General features: G+C 39.4%; 1 protein-coding gene and 1 long non-coding RNA gene across 2 annotated transcripts in view; one reads left to right on the top strand and one right to left on the bottom strand.

Annotated features, from left to right (window-relative positions):
• tlcd3a (TLC domain containing 3A) overlaps positions 1-11934 on the bottom strand; it is a 23613-nt gene extending 11679 nt beyond the window's left edge. Inside the window, exons 1-2 of the mRNA XM_010864179.5 lie at positions 11214-11934; positions 369-455 (exon numbers count right to left, since the gene is read on the bottom strand). Coding sequence (XP_010862481.1) covers positions 369-455; positions 11214-11335 — 209 coding nt within the window. The 5' untranslated portion in view covers positions 11336-11934. The remainder of the gene's footprint in view (positions 1-368; positions 456-11213) is intronic.
• LOC105005919 lies at positions 10152-19993 on the top strand. Its single transcript, XR_004575942.1, has 5 exons — positions 10152-10174; positions 17500-17543; positions 18027-18096; positions 18536-18937; positions 19248-19993. It is a non-coding gene; the product is annotated as an A-agglutinin anchorage subunit (long non-coding RNA).

Below are 19993 nucleotides of genomic sequence, written 5' to 3'. Positions count from 1 at the left end.
TTTCTTCAGGGCAAGATTTTAGTATATAATTTCATGCAAATAATCACAATTCATTTACCTAAATAGTCTGACAACCCTCATCTTCACTGAACTGTTGTTAAAGCAGAGATGTACATAACTAATGCTAGGCTAACCTCACACAGTATCCTGGTTACTGGACTGACTAATCAGGCTGCCGTAGTGACTAGGCATAGGGATGGCACGGGTTACAGTGCAGCTCTCCCTCTGGGACTAGAGTCCACAGAGGTGGGCTGGCCAGTTGAATCAAACTCCAAATGTTGGGCTTGCTTCAAAGGAGTTATTCGGCTGTAGTGATTGGCCCATCTGTGCCAAGGTGTGGTCACCCCATCTGTGAGTGTTTGTCCTACCTGTCAGTCATGACATTCCCGCTGCACGCAGACACTACGATGACTCCCGCCGTGGTGGCCATGATGGCGTGGATTGAGGACACCAGCCTGAGGAAGATGAAAGACAATAGTTTCAAACACAATTAGAGTAACTTTCAGGAGAAACCAAATTGAGCAGCGTAACTGCCAACTTTTTAAAAACAATAATGCAGTTTGGTTTTGGTATGTTAGATTGAACAAGAGAAATGCAAAAACTGAGACAGTTAGTCATTATACTGCTACAGAAGCTGCAAACGGACAAAATATATATTTATTTCAGGTAAATTTATTGTGAGGCCTATGCATTTTCCACAGTGTAGCATGTCCATATCCTGTCTCCCAAAACATTATTGTGGCAGGCTAACAGATAGCCCATTCATTTGTTCACCATTCAATTTAGTCTTTGATTTAGTCCTGGTCTGCAAATGTCTATTAACTACAATGATTGAGGTGGAGAATGCAACACAATAGAATATTCCCTCTCACTTCTGCCTGCCTTCACTGAAACTGTGTCCACATTTTCTAATGGAGGTTGTTCCCCAAATTGTCAGCAACTGGATCCCTTTTGAATCACTGTTGGGGTCAATACGAATTCAGATTAGTCCAAAGCACCCAACTACACACAAGATGAGGTCACTGAAGGCACTATTATAAACATATGCTTCATGTGTTTAATGTTCAAAATAGAGGAAGAGTGGATCATTTAGCATGTATCGAATTTTCTCTAAATGTGTTGTCTTCATCAATTCACTGTGCCATACTACAGTTGAGAGGACCTCTTTGTTTTTCCAAAACATCAAGATACACCATATGTTTAAAATGTGTCTACAGCCAGTCCTCTCTCCATCTTGGATTTGAAGAGTAAATGTCTTTCTACCTATCCTGTGTTGTAAAATCCCAAATGAATGGATTGTTGACGGAGTCCAGTTATTTATAAAATTACTTCAATATGATTATTGAGACATTCTAGATAATGTGAAGTACTTGAGGGGAGGAAAAACCTTCCAATGGCATTAATTTTTCCCAGCAGGATTATCAAAAGCATTCTCCAAAATTATAGGTTTGCTTTCAACTAATTTTATATTTTGACTAAATGTTATTAGGTCTAGATTTTGTCTATACTCTTCCAATTTGTTTAATTATGTTGGATTGCTGATGTTTCAGACCATTGTCTTGCTGCATGACCCAGCTGGCTTCATAATCCAGCTTTACATTCTCCTGTACAATTCTCTGATACAAAGCAAAATTCATGGTTCCTTCAATGATGGGAACTTGACCAGATCTTGATGCATCCCCAAACCATGACACTGCCACCACCATGCGTGACCATTGACACAAGGTTCTTATTATGGAATGCAAAGTTTGGTTTTTGGCAGACATAACAGGGCATTCAGTAATGTATATTAATCATTGCATGATGTGGTTTTGGAATCCCTGGGCAGACAACTTCAATCTAATGTCAAGGGCCAAAGTTAGTTAGATTTATACAGGGCAAATCTGGGACAATTTAGGCCTGATTCTTTTTTACAAAAGGTATTCAAAACACCTTACCCTAATAATTCCTATCACTAAGTTGAATTGAACAGGTGGGCAATAACTTTTTTCACACCTGGAAATTGCATGTTTGATTACAACGCATGCAAAAACAAACGAAACAATGGCATCCCCACATCTATATATTACTGTAACCCACAGGATAATGTAGTGGTAAAGAACCTTGGGTCAGTAAACAATGTTGCAGCTTCTAATCACCGACAGTAGTCTACAAGGTAAACAACCCTGTTGATCTGTCCATGAGTTACCTGCTCCTAGGCTTTTGCTGTAAAAAGGAACGTTGTTATGTGGCAAAAGTGAACACCTGTCTTGTTCCTCTGTAGAAAATTAAGGGTGACAAACATTGATTGTTATTCTCGCAAAGGGGCTCCTGAACAAAAAATGCTCCTATTATATATTCTGCAGAACTGCAAATAAGTTGGAGTATTCTACTTAACCAAACTTTCGCCACATCAAGACATATAAAAGCGAAGTCTATATTAGGTAGTCTTGTAAAGTAAATTATTTTGATTGAAAGATTAGTTCCAGTTGGTCATCAACCTTGAAATCTGGTCTGTGTGTAATGATATGCCTACTGTACCAAAGTACAAAGAGGGTTTTTACACTGTTAGTTTCACAGAACACAATTTCATTTAAGTATCGTTAACATAAAATGTAAATAAAAAGTTCCATACACACAAATGAGTTACTCCCGCTGTGCCATAAGGCGAAACTCATGTGCGAAACTCATGTGTGAACAACTGTGAAACTAACAAGGCGCTCTCTATCAAACAACTACTGTTGCTTGTGATAGCACAAGAGTCTCGGTGCCAATGTGAGATGTTTTTAGTTGCTTCCCAATTGGGATTTTTTTTCCTGTTTATGGAGCCGGAAGGATTATAACTTACTTACAGAGCGGACTGAAGTATTGGCATTGTTGAAATTTCTTCCACATAACTCACATGGGCCGTAATTAATGAAACCTACCCAGAAAAGATCTCAGATCCAAGCATGAGGAGAGACAATCCTCTTCAGTGTCATTTACGAAAATGTTACTCACAAATGCGTAGTTGGAAAAAATGCACAATGTAAGTTACTATCCACAAACAAACTCTACCTGACTCATATTTCTAAAATAGCATTTGCATAAATGCAGCCAGATTTGTCAGTTACCACTTTTGTGTTAGAATTGTCGAGTGTGCTTTTGTGGATCACGTTTTGTGCATGGATTGGTATACATTTGTGCACATCATTTTGACAGTTATGTGTTCAGGTCACAGGTCAATCTGAGACCACTACAACCATGTATATTTGTTTGTATGTGCTACATTCCTTTTCATATTACGTTGTATTACCTATTATTATTCTAATAGTGGTTGTTGTTACTGAGGTTGTTATGGTTGTTGTTTTTTGTGTTAATGATGGAGTTACTGCGAATCTGATTATAAAAATGTTTTACATTCGTTTGTTGGTTTACATGGTCTCCGACCAAACATGAGTTTGATCATAAAGACACGACAAAGATAATATTGATAAATACCAGCTCTGTCCGTGTAATGAAACATACAATAATTTCAAGATGAAATTAAATCGTACACACGTTTCATGAACAAGGGCCATTGTCTTTATTAGTTGGTTGACACCCAATACAAGTTGCTGGGTAATTTGTACAACATTTTATTTTACCAGCAGTTGTTTAGACTATTGGAGGACAAAACATCTAGCTGATCTTCCTGCTTTCAATGGCAAGGTTCACAATTACAAATCGTTTGGATTGTTCTTTTTCTTTAGAGTATGTGCTAGGGCCATTTTTATATTAACAGGTTTAAACTGTGGTGTCATATTAAGGACAGTTCCAATCCAAAGCTTTACTATAATTGTCAAGGCTGTTGCTTAGTTCCACATACTACTAGGACAAAAACAGCATCTGCTAAGTTCCACATACTACTAAGGCAAAAATACCATCTGCTAAATGAATGAATGAATGACATTTAAAGGCAGGGGCAGAGAAAACATATTGTCCACCCTTATCTGATAGCGACAGATGCTCATCCTACCCTATGGCTCAGCTCAGACAGGGACAGTGTCCAAACCCCCTTGTCTCTGTCCCCATTTTTTACTGTTTGTGCCAGGGGACCAGGATCAGTCTGAAAAATATGTTGGGGTGTCCTTTTGGATTAAAGGAATGCTCCCTCTATTCAGGCCCAGCTCCAGGATGAAATGACAGTTTATATATAAATGGGGCATACCTAATTCCTATACCACTTGCAGTGTTTATGAGGAAACAAAACTAGGGGGTCACAGATTCTATATGGGGGGGCACAGATTCTATATGGAGGGGCAATGCCTGGCTTTGCAGCCCCATGGAGCCTGGCCTGCCTCTATTTTGTCTAGTGTCCTGTTGAACCATAGGAGGACCTTGAACCTTTGGACTAAGCCTCATGACTATCTGGCCTGGTCGTCTCTGTGGTTGTCCGGCTGACCTGGATTCTGTCTGTCACAAGACTCTGAACACAGCCAATCCATATTTATAGACTTGCTGGTCACCTAAACAAGTAAAAATATTGATATGGGTTTAAAACAGAGGTACCTAAGGTACTCTTATAGTCTTCACCCGACACAGCCAGAAGAGGACTGGCCACCCCTCAGAGTCTGGTTCCCCTCTAGGTTACTTACTAGGTTCTCACCCTATTAGGGAGTTTGTGACAACTGCTGATGCAAAATTCTTGCCCAGGTGATCCCACAGTTTTAATTATGTTGAGGTGGCCAACATAGTACTGAGTGTCCCATCTGTAGACTTTCACTACAAACAGATCTTAATTACAGTGTTTAGGGTCATCAAAATACTGAAAGAAAAAGTTTTTGTTCAGTCAAACGTGGATATTTCTTGTAAGACTATTCACTGTTAAGTACTGTTTATTAGAAACATACCAATGGGGGGGGGGGGCAGTACATATATTCTTTATGCAGCATCTAAGCCTCTGGAAAGCAGGAAACTCCGCTACGGATCCAGCTTTAACATTTGATGTACATATCGTATCTGATTGTGCAACATTAGTTAAAATATTCTCAACTGTGAAATTCTACATGATGAGATGGACACAGCTTGGAATTGACAAGCAGATAATCAAGCCCACCATTTTCAAAGCATACCTACAAATGTACATGTTGCTTAGAAGTTTTGATTACTGTCAAGAAGCGTTAATTCTGTAGCTTCTAAGATACTTACCTTGGTGAAAATCTCAAGAGTCGAGAGGTGAGCACCCTTCTCTTTATATTCTAATCTTGAGAATGTAACAGAAATTATCATTCTTCTGATTGCATATATGAAATGTAAGTTATTAAATGCTAAGACATTTTCCAATCTCAAAAGTTGTCTCCTAAAATGGTTAAAGCACATATGTGGACTCAGAACATCAATTTTGGTTGTTTTTCTGTAACAAGTGTATTTTGGAGTTAATACAATTTGAAAAATGTGAAAGAAATCTGTCCTCAATTCTTTGTGCTGTGAAATCATTTCAGCGTTGAGTATAGCATGACATTCACGAAATTCTTCCTTTGTATTGATTGCCCATTCCAAATCTAACCACCATCAATTCTGCAGATTCGGGGACCAAAACATTTGCTAATCATGTCTTTCATGCAGTGGACGATGAAAGATTATTGTATTCATAAGCAGAGTTGTACCCCTCCAGGTTAAGACCGGAGAGAGAAAGGAGAAATGTGGACACGGAGCAGTTTCCTGTTTGAACCTGCTCAGTAGGCCTTTCCCCCACTTTTCCAGTCATGTGACCGGGCCCTGCAAGCCCCTCAGCCCTAAGCAGGATAAGACCCCCCCCCATCCCATTCCATCCACCCTTGCCTCACTGTCTCCTTGGTCACAAGACCAAGATGTTCACAATCCACTCATTGTGTCCTCCACTGTCTTCCTTTTGAAGAACTCAAAGGGGGGTTAGGGGGAGGAGGGTGGCTTGTGGGTGGGATGTTTTGCAATGTTTCTGTTTCTTCCTGTCATAGCGAAGGATAACCTTGACATCCCTTTCCGAGGGAACAGATTAGGTCGGTCTTCATTTTCTTGTTTCTTAATGGCTACTGTGCAGGCCACTTTCTGAAGACTAGCCTTGCTAACGCTTGCTTGCTCTCCCTCAGACTCCTCCTACGGTTAATGGGGTGTGTGATTTAGAGCAGAGCAGTGCACTGGTGCCCGGGAGTGCAGATTGAGAGGAAAAGTGACAAAGATTGGGAGGGGGGGGGGGCAAACAGAGCAACACTCGTTGAAAACACAGACAGCCGTCCAACTAATCAGTCCAGCGGTCCTGCCTTCTTTCCATCATCCCACCACACAGATCCTCCCATGTCTACCTCACACATGGATGCAGCCTAGCCTGTAGTGCTCCATTTGTTTGTCCCCAAAACAAGGCACCTTAATAACTGGTTGGCTGCTGTAGACTACAAACGCTAGCACCACTGTGCTGGTCTGTCCCAGCACAGTCAGGCTCATCACCATCTGGTCCTTCCGGGAGCTTCAGCTAGACCCAACGAACTGGAGGGCCTGTTTTGAAAGGACGGAGTGATGCGGGCTAATTTTCTGTGATAAAAAATAGGCCTTTTATTCCCTAGACCAAGTTTGTATTGTAGTTCCTATCAATCTGTCAATAATTCATTCATTTAGCAGATGGTATTTTTGCCTTACTAGTATGTGGAACTTAGCAGATGCTGTTTTTGTCCTAGTAGTATGTGAAACTAAGCAACAGCCTTGACAATTATAGTAAAGCTTTGGATTGGAACTGTCCTTAATATGACACCACAGTTTAAACCTGTTAATATAAAAATGGCCCTAGCACATACTCTAAAGAAAAAAAACAATCCAAACTATTTGTAATTGTGAACCTTGCCATTGATAAGCAGGTAGTCAATGATTTAAACTAACAATAAATGTTAAGTATGCAGCATTTGTAGTCCACGATCATGTGGGAAACTAAATTGGGCTCTCTCTCCCCTGATAAAACAAACTTCAGAACAAGAAAAGGAATCCGGCAAGCCTAACTCCACAGTTCCCTACACTAACTAACATCCAAACCAACAACAGGTATAATAGGATCACTACACTACATTCAACGCGCTAAATTAGAAAGAGATTACTGTAGATGGCTAGCTAATAGCTATACAGTACCTATAATGAAAACAATGTATGTCGAAAACGAGAGCAAAATGCTCGTAGCCGGTGCAGTTTGTCCATCACAATATAACGCAAAGTTCTAGTCTATCCTGAACAAATCCTAATGCCTAAAATGTTTTTGGATGCTAACTAATAGCTATAGAGTACCTATAATGAAAAGAATGACTCAAATCACTCCATGGCTGGTTTGTCTAATATCTAACACCTACGCCATGTGAAGTACGCTATGTAAATTTAAAACGAGAGCAATGAACAAACCCTAATGCCTGATTTGTTTGGTCTGTGGCGAGGATCGAACCCGTCACCTGCATGACTGTCCGCATCTCTAACCACTACACTATTTAACAATGGGTAGTCAATCAGACAAGCACTCACTAAGAGATATTCGCTCTTCTTGGCCAGCTCTGCTGACACTGCCCAGCAACAAAAACAACTCTTATTTGCAATGGTAAAACTTTCATACATAATAACAATAATGCATCTCAGGGGTTTGTGGTATATTGCCAATGGCTAAAGGATGTTCTTAGGCATGACAGAGAACGTAGTGTCTGAATAAAGATAGCCAAAATACCACAACTACTTCTTATTGCTTAAATATGGTTTACCGCTGAGCCCTACGAGCAGTTATGCAAGCACACCACTTTTGCTTATAAGGCCTTTTTAGATGTTATTTTAATTTTGTTTTGTCCAGGTTTCAGAAAGTTTTAATTACAAAGGACATAAAAACCAAAGAATATTTTCGAAATACACAAAAAAGACTAAACTACATAAGGAGACAACTTGATGTCTTGTTTTTATTTTCATTCAAAAAAATATTTTTGTGTAGATTATCTTTAATTTATTAGCTGCGTTTCTGACATGCATGATTATGATTATTCTGGCCATTAGGCATTTACTTCTTTGTATTAGACATTTTATCAAGGTTTTTTGAAAAGCCATGATCAACCATAAAACAATAATCACGTTAGCATAATTGCTAAAGGTTACACAAAGTGTTAGACTTATCAAGCTCTTGTACTAATCAATAAAAAAAAATTAAAAATCATGTGTTGAGATTAAATTCAGGTGATTCAATGCAGGTCAGCCTGAGTATATAAAAAAATAAATTTCTAAACAAAATTTGAACTTTACAAGTAACAACCATTTCAAACTTAATTTTGGCCTGTACATTGTTTCAGCAAACTTTGAATAATAAAATGTTTTTAAAGTATGAAAGGTTGATTGCTCCAGTACCAGTATCTTGAGTTCGGTAAAATACTGTTGAAATATGAATATCTGAGAAGTATAACTATACCTCTCAGATAATCCATGTTTTTGTATCTGTTTCAGAAAGAAAACCAGCTTTCCAAAAAAGTTGGGACACTGCGTAAAATGTAAATAAAAAAAGAATGCAATGACATGCAAGTCATTTAAACCCACTCAATAGAAAATGGTACAAAAACAACATATCAAATGTTGAAACTGAGAAATGTTATTGTTTCTTGAAAAATAAATGCCCACTTTGGATATAATGCCAGCAACGTTTCAAAAAAGTTGTGACAGAGGCAAAAAAAGACTGGAAAGGTTGTGTAATGCTAAAAAACTAAACCTTGTGGAATATCACAAAACTTATTAGGTCAATTGGCAACAGGTCAGTAACATGATTGGGTATTAAAATATCATTCCAGAGAGGATGGGTCTATCAGAAGTGAGACTGCACAGGCAAATAGTGCAAACATTTCTTTGCGTAAAATTGCAGAGAGTTTGGGAATTCATCATCTACAGTACATAACAACATTAAAAGATTCAGACATTCTGGAGAAATCTCTGTATGGGAGGGCCAAAGCCGAAAACCAATACTGGATGGCCGTGATCTTTGTGCCCTCAGATTAGAAACAGACAATTCTGTAGTGGACCACTGCGTGGGCTCAGGAACACTTCCGAAAACCATTGTCTGTGAACAAGTATGTCGCTGCACCCACTAATGTAAGTTAAAACTTTGCCATGAAAAGGTGGTATGGGGGTGCATTAGTGCACATGACATGGGTGACTTGCACATCTGTGAAGGCACCGTTAATGCTGAACAATATATATAGGTTTTGGAGCAACATATTCTGTTATCCAATGTCTTTTTCAGGGAAGGCCTTGCTTATTTCAGCAAGACAATGCCAACCACACTCTGCACATATTACAACAGCATGACTCCATAGTAAAGCCTCCGTAGCCAGCCTGCACCCACTGAAAACATTTGGTGCATTATGAAACGAAAAATACTACAAAGGAGACCCCAAACTGCTGAAATCCTATATCAAGCAAGAATGGGAACACATTTCACTTTCAAAACTACAGCAATTGGTCTCCTCAGTTCCCAAACACAGAGTATTGTTAAAAGAGGTGATGCAACAGTGGTAAACCTGCCCCTGACCCAACCTTTTTTTAAATGTGTTGCTGGCATCAAATTAGTTTCAACATTTGATATGTTGTATTTGTAATTTTTTCAATGAAATATATGGATAAATAATTTGTACATCATTGCATTTTGTTTTTATTTGCATTTTACACAGCGTCCAAACTTTTTGGAAATGGGGATGTACTTAAAGGATGTTTTCACAAGCTACTCATGAATGCACTCAACCTATTGGAGATCCCTGCTACAGACACAGGTGAAAAGTTGAATTTATATTTTGTCTGTCTATTTAGAGAGACATAAAAGTTATTGTTCTGCTTGTAAATATCATCTCAATGACACTCGAATCTGCCATTTTCTATTAAGTAAAATTGCATTTGTCTTGTTTAGTGATTCTGTCTATAGCTTTTATTATAATCAAATAAATGTAGTGTAATAATTGATATTGTTTTGGCTGACAGTTCTTGATAATGTTATTACTCAAAGCATGGGTGAGAAATGTGGCTACATGGGTTTGAAAGATCTGGTCATGATGGGGAGACCTGGGCCTTGTCCTGAACCCACCAATAGGAGGAGGCCTTGACATCAGCCCAGCAAGCACCATGGTGCAGCTGTAGGTGGAGATAACACGTATCACTTACTAACACAAACACCCAATGACTCCTCTCTACAACATGGGATTCAAGCCAGGCCAGTGACAGTAAAAATATATATGTTCGTTACAGTGTTAATACAGTTTTTCTAGTATTCTTCTATAATTGTATTGGATATATGGGGCACGAAAGGGTCTGGTTTTATGTTCGTTACAACCTGTAAAAAATGCCACTACCTAATACCGCGAGAGAGAGAAAAGCTCGGGCATCACACACTGCAGATTATCCAAGTACTCACTGGCATTTACCACAGGGTGGTAAAATAAATACAATACCCAGAATAAGCAAACAGAAAATTAACGTATGTTTATGGCTATTTTACATGATAGCCCGGCTTATCCTACGTTTTTGAGACCAGAAAATATCCAGCCAACTAGTAAGGAAAACAATGTCAACACACTGGCTACGTGACATTGTGGCAATCCGGCGAGGCATCTAACGCCAAGTTTAATGGTATCACTGACTGTACTGAGACATTAGCAGCCTAACTCCCCGGCCTGAGGCTTCAACACGCGCCTGAGAAATGCGTTTTCCGATAGGTGAGCATTAGCGAATTAATAAAAGCGTGATTAGTACGGCAAATCGATCTGCTCAGATTACTTGAACACAAACTGCTCAACTCAATAGACACAACAGGGCTGACGCTTGGTGCGGATTATCAACTACATTAAGTGACAAGGTTCAAATGAGCATCGAAATGACCCCTACACGTAAGACAGAGGGAGCAGCCAGTATTCTCTGTGGGATATCAGTTATAGCGGTGCTACAGTATTATACTATCGGTTAGCTAGCTACTATGCAGCTAACTAATGACCATTGTGACAATACATACTTACAAACGCATCCTTACTGATTTAATATATTTTCGCGTTGATTGACAGAAAAACAGCGGCTTGTATGGTTAAAGCCCCTTCCAAACTCTGTCTCTAGACTGTCTGAAAGAGGCAATTTGTACTTTTATATCAGCTTGTATGGCCTAGCTAGCATAGCTCTACATGGCCTCTCATTATTACTGCTTGACCAGAGATATGTAGAGGTAAACGTATACCATGTACATAAAGAAAATGTATAATTACCTCTCGCTGACTAATACAACGTCGGCATCAGTCCACTGTTTGAAAATGGTCGGTAGCACTCTCCGAAAGACGAAGAAGAGACCGGGAAAAACTACGACCCCGCAAGCCAGCACTTGCAACATCCTTGCGTTGCACTTATTTGTCCCGTTATCAAGCTAACGATCTACGGTATCTATTATTGCAATAAGGGTAGAGGGTTGCCGAATGTTTTTTTTACACCGCGTTTTACACCGGTGACTGGGATTCGCCGTGTTTGCTAGACTGCATTAGTGCTCACGCAACAAGATCCAGTCACCGGTGACCGCTGCGTTTTTCCCTTGCCTCAGCAGCACCACACAGTACTGTACTGTAGCTACACAAAAACTAGCGGTGAAGGTACCCGGTGATTGATTGGTCTTCACTCCTGGCGCAAAGCCGGTAACGTTAGCCAACACGCCAACTACATGCCATGGAATACTATATAATAACTAGGTTTGAGAATAGTCCAGCAGAAAAATAAGCATCCCCGTTAATCCGAGATGAAAAGCACCAATAACGTCATTAAAACGAAGCAAGCCAAGGTTCGACCTACGTCTCTCTGAGATGGGGTCTCTTGCTATGCTAACCATCAACGAATCGACAAGCGCTCTTATTCCTGACGGCGCAGAGGCAGCCAGAGTGGGCTAGGTGGATTCCCGCAAGACAGCGCCATCTAGGCAGCAGCGGACCTTATTGGGTTTTTCAGTTATAATATCGAATTTCTAACCGTCTTTGTTACACTGAACTGAAATATTCTTCAAAATCCTAATTTTTTGCTAAAACACCATTTACGTATACTATAAAAGGAAAGAGTTAAAAATAATTCTGGCTGTGGTGCTCACTAGTGTTGGAGGGCTTGTGGTGTGAGGGATTAGTGACCCACGGGTCAACCAGTGTTGCTGAGTCCAAACAGGATACCCTTTGTTCTCCATTCTGCAGAGCCACCCTGGTCCCAGTCCCTGATCTAGCCCCTTGCCCAATTCACACCCCCCAGGCCATGATTACCCACTTACCACGATGGAGTCCTAAGACTCATTACAGACAAACATTTTGAAATGGATAAATACACAAATAAATACATTTTAAATGTTAGAGAATTTTGTGCTACAAAATGTGTAGCAATGTGAAAATAGTTAAAGTTAAATAAATGAACAGATTAATACTGATTGCTTACAGTGTTTTTTTTTATTTTATTTTTTTAGCTCAACTCATTGCCAGTTTCTCATAGTAACAGGTCTAATATCTGCTGATTTTGCTCATTGCAATATTTTGCCTAACAGATACGGGAGTGTATCAATGTTTGATTGGTTTTCAAATTCTTGTGATTTTATTTACAGTGGATATAAAAGGTCTACACATCCCTGTTAAAATGCCATGTTGTTGTGATGTAAAAGAATGAGACAAAGATAAATCATGTTAGAACTTTTTCCACCTTTAATGTGACCTGTAACGTGAACAATTCCATTGAAAAACAAACTGAAATCTTGGAGGGAGAAAATAAAAACAAAAAATGTACCTGTTTGCATAAGTGTGCACACCCTTAAACTAATACTTTGTTGAAGCACCTTTTGATTTTATTACAGCACTCAGTCTTTTTGGGTAGGAGTCCATTAGCATGGCACATCTTGATGTGCCAATATTTGCCCACTCTTTGCAAAAGCGCTCCAAATCTCCTGTGCACAGCCCTCTTCAGATCACCCCACAGATGTTCAATTGGATTCAGGTCTGGGCTCTGGCTGGGCCATTCCACTTCATCTTCAGCTTTCGAACGGACGCATGAAGGTTTTGTACCAAAATTGCTTGGTATTTGGAACTGTTAATAATTCCCCCTACCCTGACTAAGGCCCCGGTTCCAGCTGGAGAAAAACAGCCCCAAAGCATGATGCTGCCACCACCATGCTTCACTGAGGGTATGGTGTTCTTTGGGTGATCTGTAGTGTTGTTTTTGCACCAAACATACCTTTTAGAATTATGGCCAAAAAATTCAACCTTTGTTTCATCAGACCATAACACATTTTCCCACATTCTTTTGGGATACTTGTTTTGGCTAACTTCAGCCGGGCTTGGATGTTTTTCTTTGTAAGAAAAGGCTTCTGTCTTGCCACCCTACCCCATAGCCCATTCATATGAAGAATATGGGAGATAGTTGTCACGTGTAGCACACAGCCAGTACTTGATATTCCTTCAGTTCCTTTAATGTTGGTGTAGGCCTCTTGGAATCCTCCCTGACCAATTTTGGAGGGACATCCAGTCCTTGGTAATGTCTCTGTTGTGACATTTTTTATCCACTTGATGATGACGGTCTTCACTGCGTTCCATGGTACAGGTGCTGGTCATAAAATTAGAATATCATCAAAAAGTTGATTTATGTCAGTAATTCCATTCAAAAAGTGAAACTTGTATATTATATTCATTCATTGTACACAGACTGATGTATTTCAAGTGTTTATTACTTTTAATTTTGATGATTATAACTGACAAATAATGAAAACCCCAAATTCAGTATCTCAGAAAATTAGAATATTGTGAAAAGTTTCAATATTGAAGACACTATCAAAACACCTGCAAAGGCATTTAAATGGCCTCTCAGTCTAGTTCTGTAGGCTACACAATCATGGGGAAGACTGCTGACTTGACATCTGTCCAAAAGATGACCATTGACACCTTACACAAGGAGGGCAAGACACAAAAGGTAATTGCTAAAGAGGCTGGCTGCTCACAGAGCTCTATGTCCAAGCTCATTAATAGAGAGGTGAAGGGAAGGAAAATATGTGGTAGAAAAAAGTGTTCAAGCAATAGGGATAACCGCACCCTGGAGAGGATTTTGAAACAAAACCCATTCAAAAATGTGGGGGAGATTCACAAAGAGTGAACTGCAGCTGGAGTCAGTGCTTCAAGAACCACCACGCACAGACATATGCAAGACATGGGTTTCAGCTGTCGCATTCCTTGTGTAAAGCCACTCTTGAACAAGACACAGCGTCAGAAGTGTCTAGCCTGGGCTAAAGACAAAAAGGACTGGACTGCTGCTGAGTGGTCCAAAGTTATGATCTCTGATGAAAGTAAATTTTGCATTTCCTTTGGAAATCAAGGTCCCAGAGTCTGGAGGAAGAGAGGAGAAGCACAGAATCCACGTTGCTTGAAGTCCAGTGTAAAGTTTCCACAATCAGTGATGGTTTGGGGTGCAATGTCATCTGCTTGTGTTGGTCCACTGTGTTTTCTGAGGTCCAAGGTCAACGCAGCCGTCTACCAGGAAGTTTTAGAGCACTTCATGCTTCCTGCTTCTGACCAACTTTATGGAGATGCAGATTTCATTTTCCAACAGGACTTGGCACCTGCACCCAGTGCCAAAGCTACCAGTACCTGGTTTTAGGACCATGGTATCCCTGTTCTTAATTGGCCAGCAAACTGGCCTGACCTTAACCCTATAGAAAATCAATGGGGTATTGTGAAGAGGAAGATGTGATACGCCAGACCCAACAATGCAGAAGAGCTGAAGGCCACTATCAGAGCAACCTGGGCTCTCATAACACCTGAGCAGTGCCACAGACTGATCGACTCCATGCCACGCCCCATTGCTGCAATAATTCAGGCAAAAGGAGCCCCAACTAAGTATTGAGTGCTGTACATGCGCATACTTTTCATGTTCATACTTTTCAGTTGGCCAACATTTATAAAAATATTTTTTTTGTATTGGTCTTAAGCAATATTCTTATTTCCTGAGATACTGAATTTGGGATTTTCATTAGTTGTCAGTTATAATCATCACAATTAAAAGAAATAAACATTTGAAATATATCAGTCTGTGTGCAATGAATGAATATAATCTACAATTTTCACTTTTTGAATGGAATTACTGTTATAAATCAACTTTTTGATGATATTCAAATTTTATGACCAGCACCTGTATATCTAATGTTTTGGAAATAATTTTGTACCCTTCTCCTGACTGATATCTTTCAACAATGAGATCTCTCTGATGCTTTGGAAGCTCTCTGCGGACCATGGCTTTTGCTCTGAGATGCAACTAAGAACAGCTGAACATTATTTGTGATTAATCAGAGTCACTTTAAATTATGTAATGACTTCTATTTAACATGAGTTTGAATGTGATTGGTTAATTCTGAACACAGCCACACCCCCAGTTATAAGAGGGTTTGCACACTTCTGCAACCAGGTTATTGTAAGGTTTTTCAGTTTTCAGTTTTTTCAATTGAATTGTTCACATTATAGGTCACATTAAAAGTGGAAAAAGTTCTGGCATGATTTATCTTTGTCTTATTCTTTTACATCACAAAAAACTGGCATTTTCACAGGGGAGTGTAGACCTTTTATATCCACTGTATCTGTGGGAAATATCTGTCTCTAATGTGGTCATAGATGTGCAGCTTTGGTTCCAGCTCAATTTGTGAGCAGTATGCACATAGAATATCTTCTTGTTGAATCTGTAATTTGGTTTCAGTCAATGTGGTAAGACATCCTTTCACTCTTAGGGCAAGGTTACATTCCGCTTGCTCAGTTTTTTTCATTCTGTGCAGTTCATCCCTTGTTCTAATATTTTTTATCCATGAGCAGAGCAGATGAAGAGGCCCACTGTTCATTGTACATCCATTGAAATTGTATGACTACTTGGCTCCAACGGCTCAGATTCAAAAACCATAATCAGCCTGCTTTTACCCAGGTAGCCTATTTCTTATCTTTTCTTTTCAATGAATTGGTTTTGTAAAAAGTCAATAAACACAAACACCAATAGCAGTGGATTATTTCAATGTATTCACTTCAAGAGAACAAGTCAAAAGCCAAGTGCAATGGGTTGTTCTAAATTAAAATTGTTGTTCACCCTATATACATCTCTGGTCAATTACAAAATGATTGTCTGCTACTCAAGCTACATGCAAAGAAAACCAATTGTCACATAAACATGAAACATTCTCCGCTGTCATGGCAACCATAGTTTTAGGTCAAAATACAAAGATCTATATGGCACCAAATGGAAAGGCAATAAAAGAGACACGCCAGCAACTTCACCATGGAGCCAACTGTAGCTGCACCCATCGATAAGACTGTTGGAAAGCCCGGCACCTTGTGTTCTGACCACGGTAACATCTAGGGACAGGGTTGTTCTGACCAAGGTCCTGCCTTCATTCCAGCATTAAAATACTGTTGATTTCACATTCTAAGACAGTTACGGTCAAGTCTAACATTGTCTATTTATTACAAGGTCTGTCTGGATGTGAAAACACTGGATTTATTATGATCTTTGGCAAACACATAAGGGACTTTTTTACCAAATGTTTAACCTTTGACATACTTTTTTGCACTAATTACTCCGCTGTGTATATGTGACGTAATAAAAAGTTTGTCCCTCCCACAAACACACACAGAGCTATTTATATTGATGTCACTGTGTCTCACGACTAGACATTGCAGCTTTATACTGTCATCACATTTATCTTATCACTCTGGCTTTTACAGCCTGCATCAACTCAGGTCACAATAACGCACAATGACCTTACTGAGGCATAACCGACCAAATCGTCCAAATCACAAACAAGGCTAATTGTCTTCCATCTGTGATCAGTTGTAGTGACTTTGATTAGTTCAGAATAAAAGCAATTGTTCATTTTTATAGGTTTTTATTTCAGGCTGTACGACAATAAAAGGAGAACATTTTGAAAGGGGGTGGTGACTTTCTGTACCTACTGTATTTACAATAACTGTGATGTAAGGATATGTTTGCAAAAACTCAGTGCTATTTGAAATTCAGTATTCACAAAGCTAAGTGAGTAAAGCATGTTACTTGCAACACCAAGGTTGTGTTTTTTATTCCCATAATGGCTAGTATTAAAAGTATAAAAACACACACATTCACAAATGCAAGTCACTCTGGATTAAGAAGCATCTGCTAAATGATCTAAATGTAAGACCCATTGAATACATAGATTCTGATATTCCTAATCTTTTCCTTAACGTTGGGTTAATACATTTCAGTTCATGTTTTCCCAGTTTGGAGGATTACAATTCCAAGCTATTTTAAACTTTTTCTCATTGCCCTGGAGTCAGATAAGAGGCTGATAGCAAACTGATGCTGCAATATACTTTTATGTCTTACCTGGCCATAAATGTCCAATATGAGTGGGTGTTACAGCAGGATGGATATCCGCATGTGAAGTGCTCAAAAAAGGAACCATGGTGAGACAATGAGGGGAGTTAGGGACAGTTAGGTATAAAAGGTGATGTAACTGGGTTTTCACTTGTTTTACTGAAGACGAGGAGAAAGAAGGACCCACTCAGCAGCCATTTTAATTCAAGGTCAGTGTGGCATACATAGTGTGCTGTCTATGCTCTAAAATGTAATGCTGTTATGCAAACAAATACAATAAAAGTAGCATTCAGTGTTTTCTATAATGAACTGTATTATCATGTTATATTTAGGTATTGGTTTTGGTGTATGAATTGTATTTTCACGTTATATTTAAATATTGGTTTTGGGATATGAATAATATGTGTTTGTAAATGATCAGGTCCACATTTGGTAAATATCACTGAATTCAGATCACACAAAAAAATAAGGTGATTAACACAGCTTATTGACAGGGTTACAGTTACTGTCACACTTCACTCGTTATTCTCTAGGATTCCGTTTTTGATTAGAATCTTTAAACCACAGTGGTTCTCTGTCTGTCTAAGCAGCCTTCTCCCTCTTATTCTGTAATCCTATGCATTTCATAGTCCAGACCTAGACTGTGTAACCTACGTGTACAGCTTTCGATAAAACAGTGATTTCTTCTTAAGGTCGAAGACTATATACCCAGGGCCATGGCTGTGAACCTATCCACTCTGACTGTTTGTCTGCTAGCCACAGGTAATGGTTTGACACTTAGACCTGGGATTATTTGTCAGTCATAAATAAATTCCCATTAACGCAAGTTAATTAACACAAGTTACCCACAGCTTAGGAGGTGCTTATCTTGCGGTCAGAGACAGAGAAGGCGGAAACTGTAAATGAAATTTGAGCACCTGACCAGTCAACGTTCAGTACATGACACTGCACATCATAGACAGATGATTTGGATCGGAAACGTAGCAATTCTTATTGGACCAGTCCCTCTCCAGTACATTTTGTGCCTAAAGAACACCAACCTGATTGCTTGTAAATTTATTTAAAATATAATATTGACAAATAATTATTAATTTTAAACATGAATAAGCATTTAATACATTTAAAATAAATCTAAATTCTGATTTAATTGAAGCTGCTTTAATTGTTTGGCTGTTAACACATCCTCTTGTTTTCTCATCAGCCATTCTGCATGCTTACGGTTCTTCTGCAAGTGAACCAAATGTGACCAACCCTACCCCTGATATGTCAACTTCCATTCATACTACTGAAGTGACCAGCTCCCTATTCACCCAGGACAGCTCCACACCCACCCAGCCCAGCTCCACACCCACCCAGGCCAGCTCCACACCCACCCAGGACAACTCAACACCCACCCAGGCCAGCTCCACACCCACCCAGGACAACTCCACACCCACCCAGGCCAGCTCCACACCCACCCAGGACAACTCCACCCCCACCCAGGCCAGCTCCAAACCCACCCAGGACAACACAACACCCAGCCAGTCTAGTGACGAGACAGGACTGTCAGGTGGTGAGATAGCCGGTATCGCTGTTGGCAGCATCGCTGGGGTGGCAGCTATTGGTGAGTGAATAAAGTACACTGACACACCAACATGTTAACACACACACACACACACACATGATTTGCCAACACTGTTACCCCGGGCTAATTGCAATCATCAATAAAATGAAGGATTTGTCTTGACGTTGAACTATGCAAGTGCTATGACAGTGGTTTATTGGCTATCATGGTCTCTTGCTGTGTCCATATAACCAAATTATTAAAATACAGCTATTCAAATCAGTCTTTTAGGAGGGCAGGAGCAGCTGCCTCTACTGCCATATGAGCATATTTAACTCTGTCCCGCTCTTTTTTCCTTTCTCTCCTCCAGGTGGGGGGATCTTTGCTGGTCTGAAATTTAGTGGAAAGTTGGGCTAATGGTGTTGCTTGACTGCTAGACTGTAAAGGGCTGGGCTCAATGAGAACGTGTGGTAATATATGATATATTTTATTATATTGCATTGCCCTGAGACCAGTCCAAGACTCTATCTGCTGCAGAACTGTGGAAAAGAACCAGAAACCTCTTGGTTTCCTCCATCTGTAACCACAGACAAGCAAAACACCATTATTAGGGACATCAATTGAAATTGCATTACTAAGGGCCAAAATAAGGAATGTTAAGATATCTAATTCAACTGTCTAATTCAAAAGTAATATAAAATAATGTGTGTGCCTTCAATACACAATGCGCATGTTTCACTGGCTGTCATTTAACGTTCAGTTTAGGATGAATGCATACATGTATGGGAGCATGCAAAAGTAATTTCTGAAATAGATAATAAGACAAAACTTTTTAATAGATCTGTTTTATAAATACACATTATTTTCAATATTTTGGCTCCCTACATCCACTTTAACAATGCTTTGAACATTTTAGGTGAGAACAGATACTTTTTTGCCAAATGAAAATGTCAAGATGATAACAAAAGATCACATGGGATTTTGTTAAAAATATTTTATGTTATGCAGACAGTTCACTTAACAACTACATACTGTGATGAATATAATTATTTTAAATGTATTTTATTTTTTTACAAAGTAAACCTCTAATTTGATAATAAAGTTCATGACCAGTTG

The sequence above is a fragment of the Esox lucius genome, chromosome 7 (assembly GCF_011004845.1).
Source record: "Esox lucius isolate fEsoLuc1 chromosome 7, fEsoLuc1.pri, whole genome shotgun sequence".
Taxonomy (NCBI): Eukaryota; Metazoa; Chordata; class Actinopteri; order Esociformes; family Esocidae; genus Esox; species Esox lucius.
The sequence above is the reverse complement of the archived record's forward strand: the minus strand, read 5'-3'. Positions and strand labels throughout refer to the sequence as shown.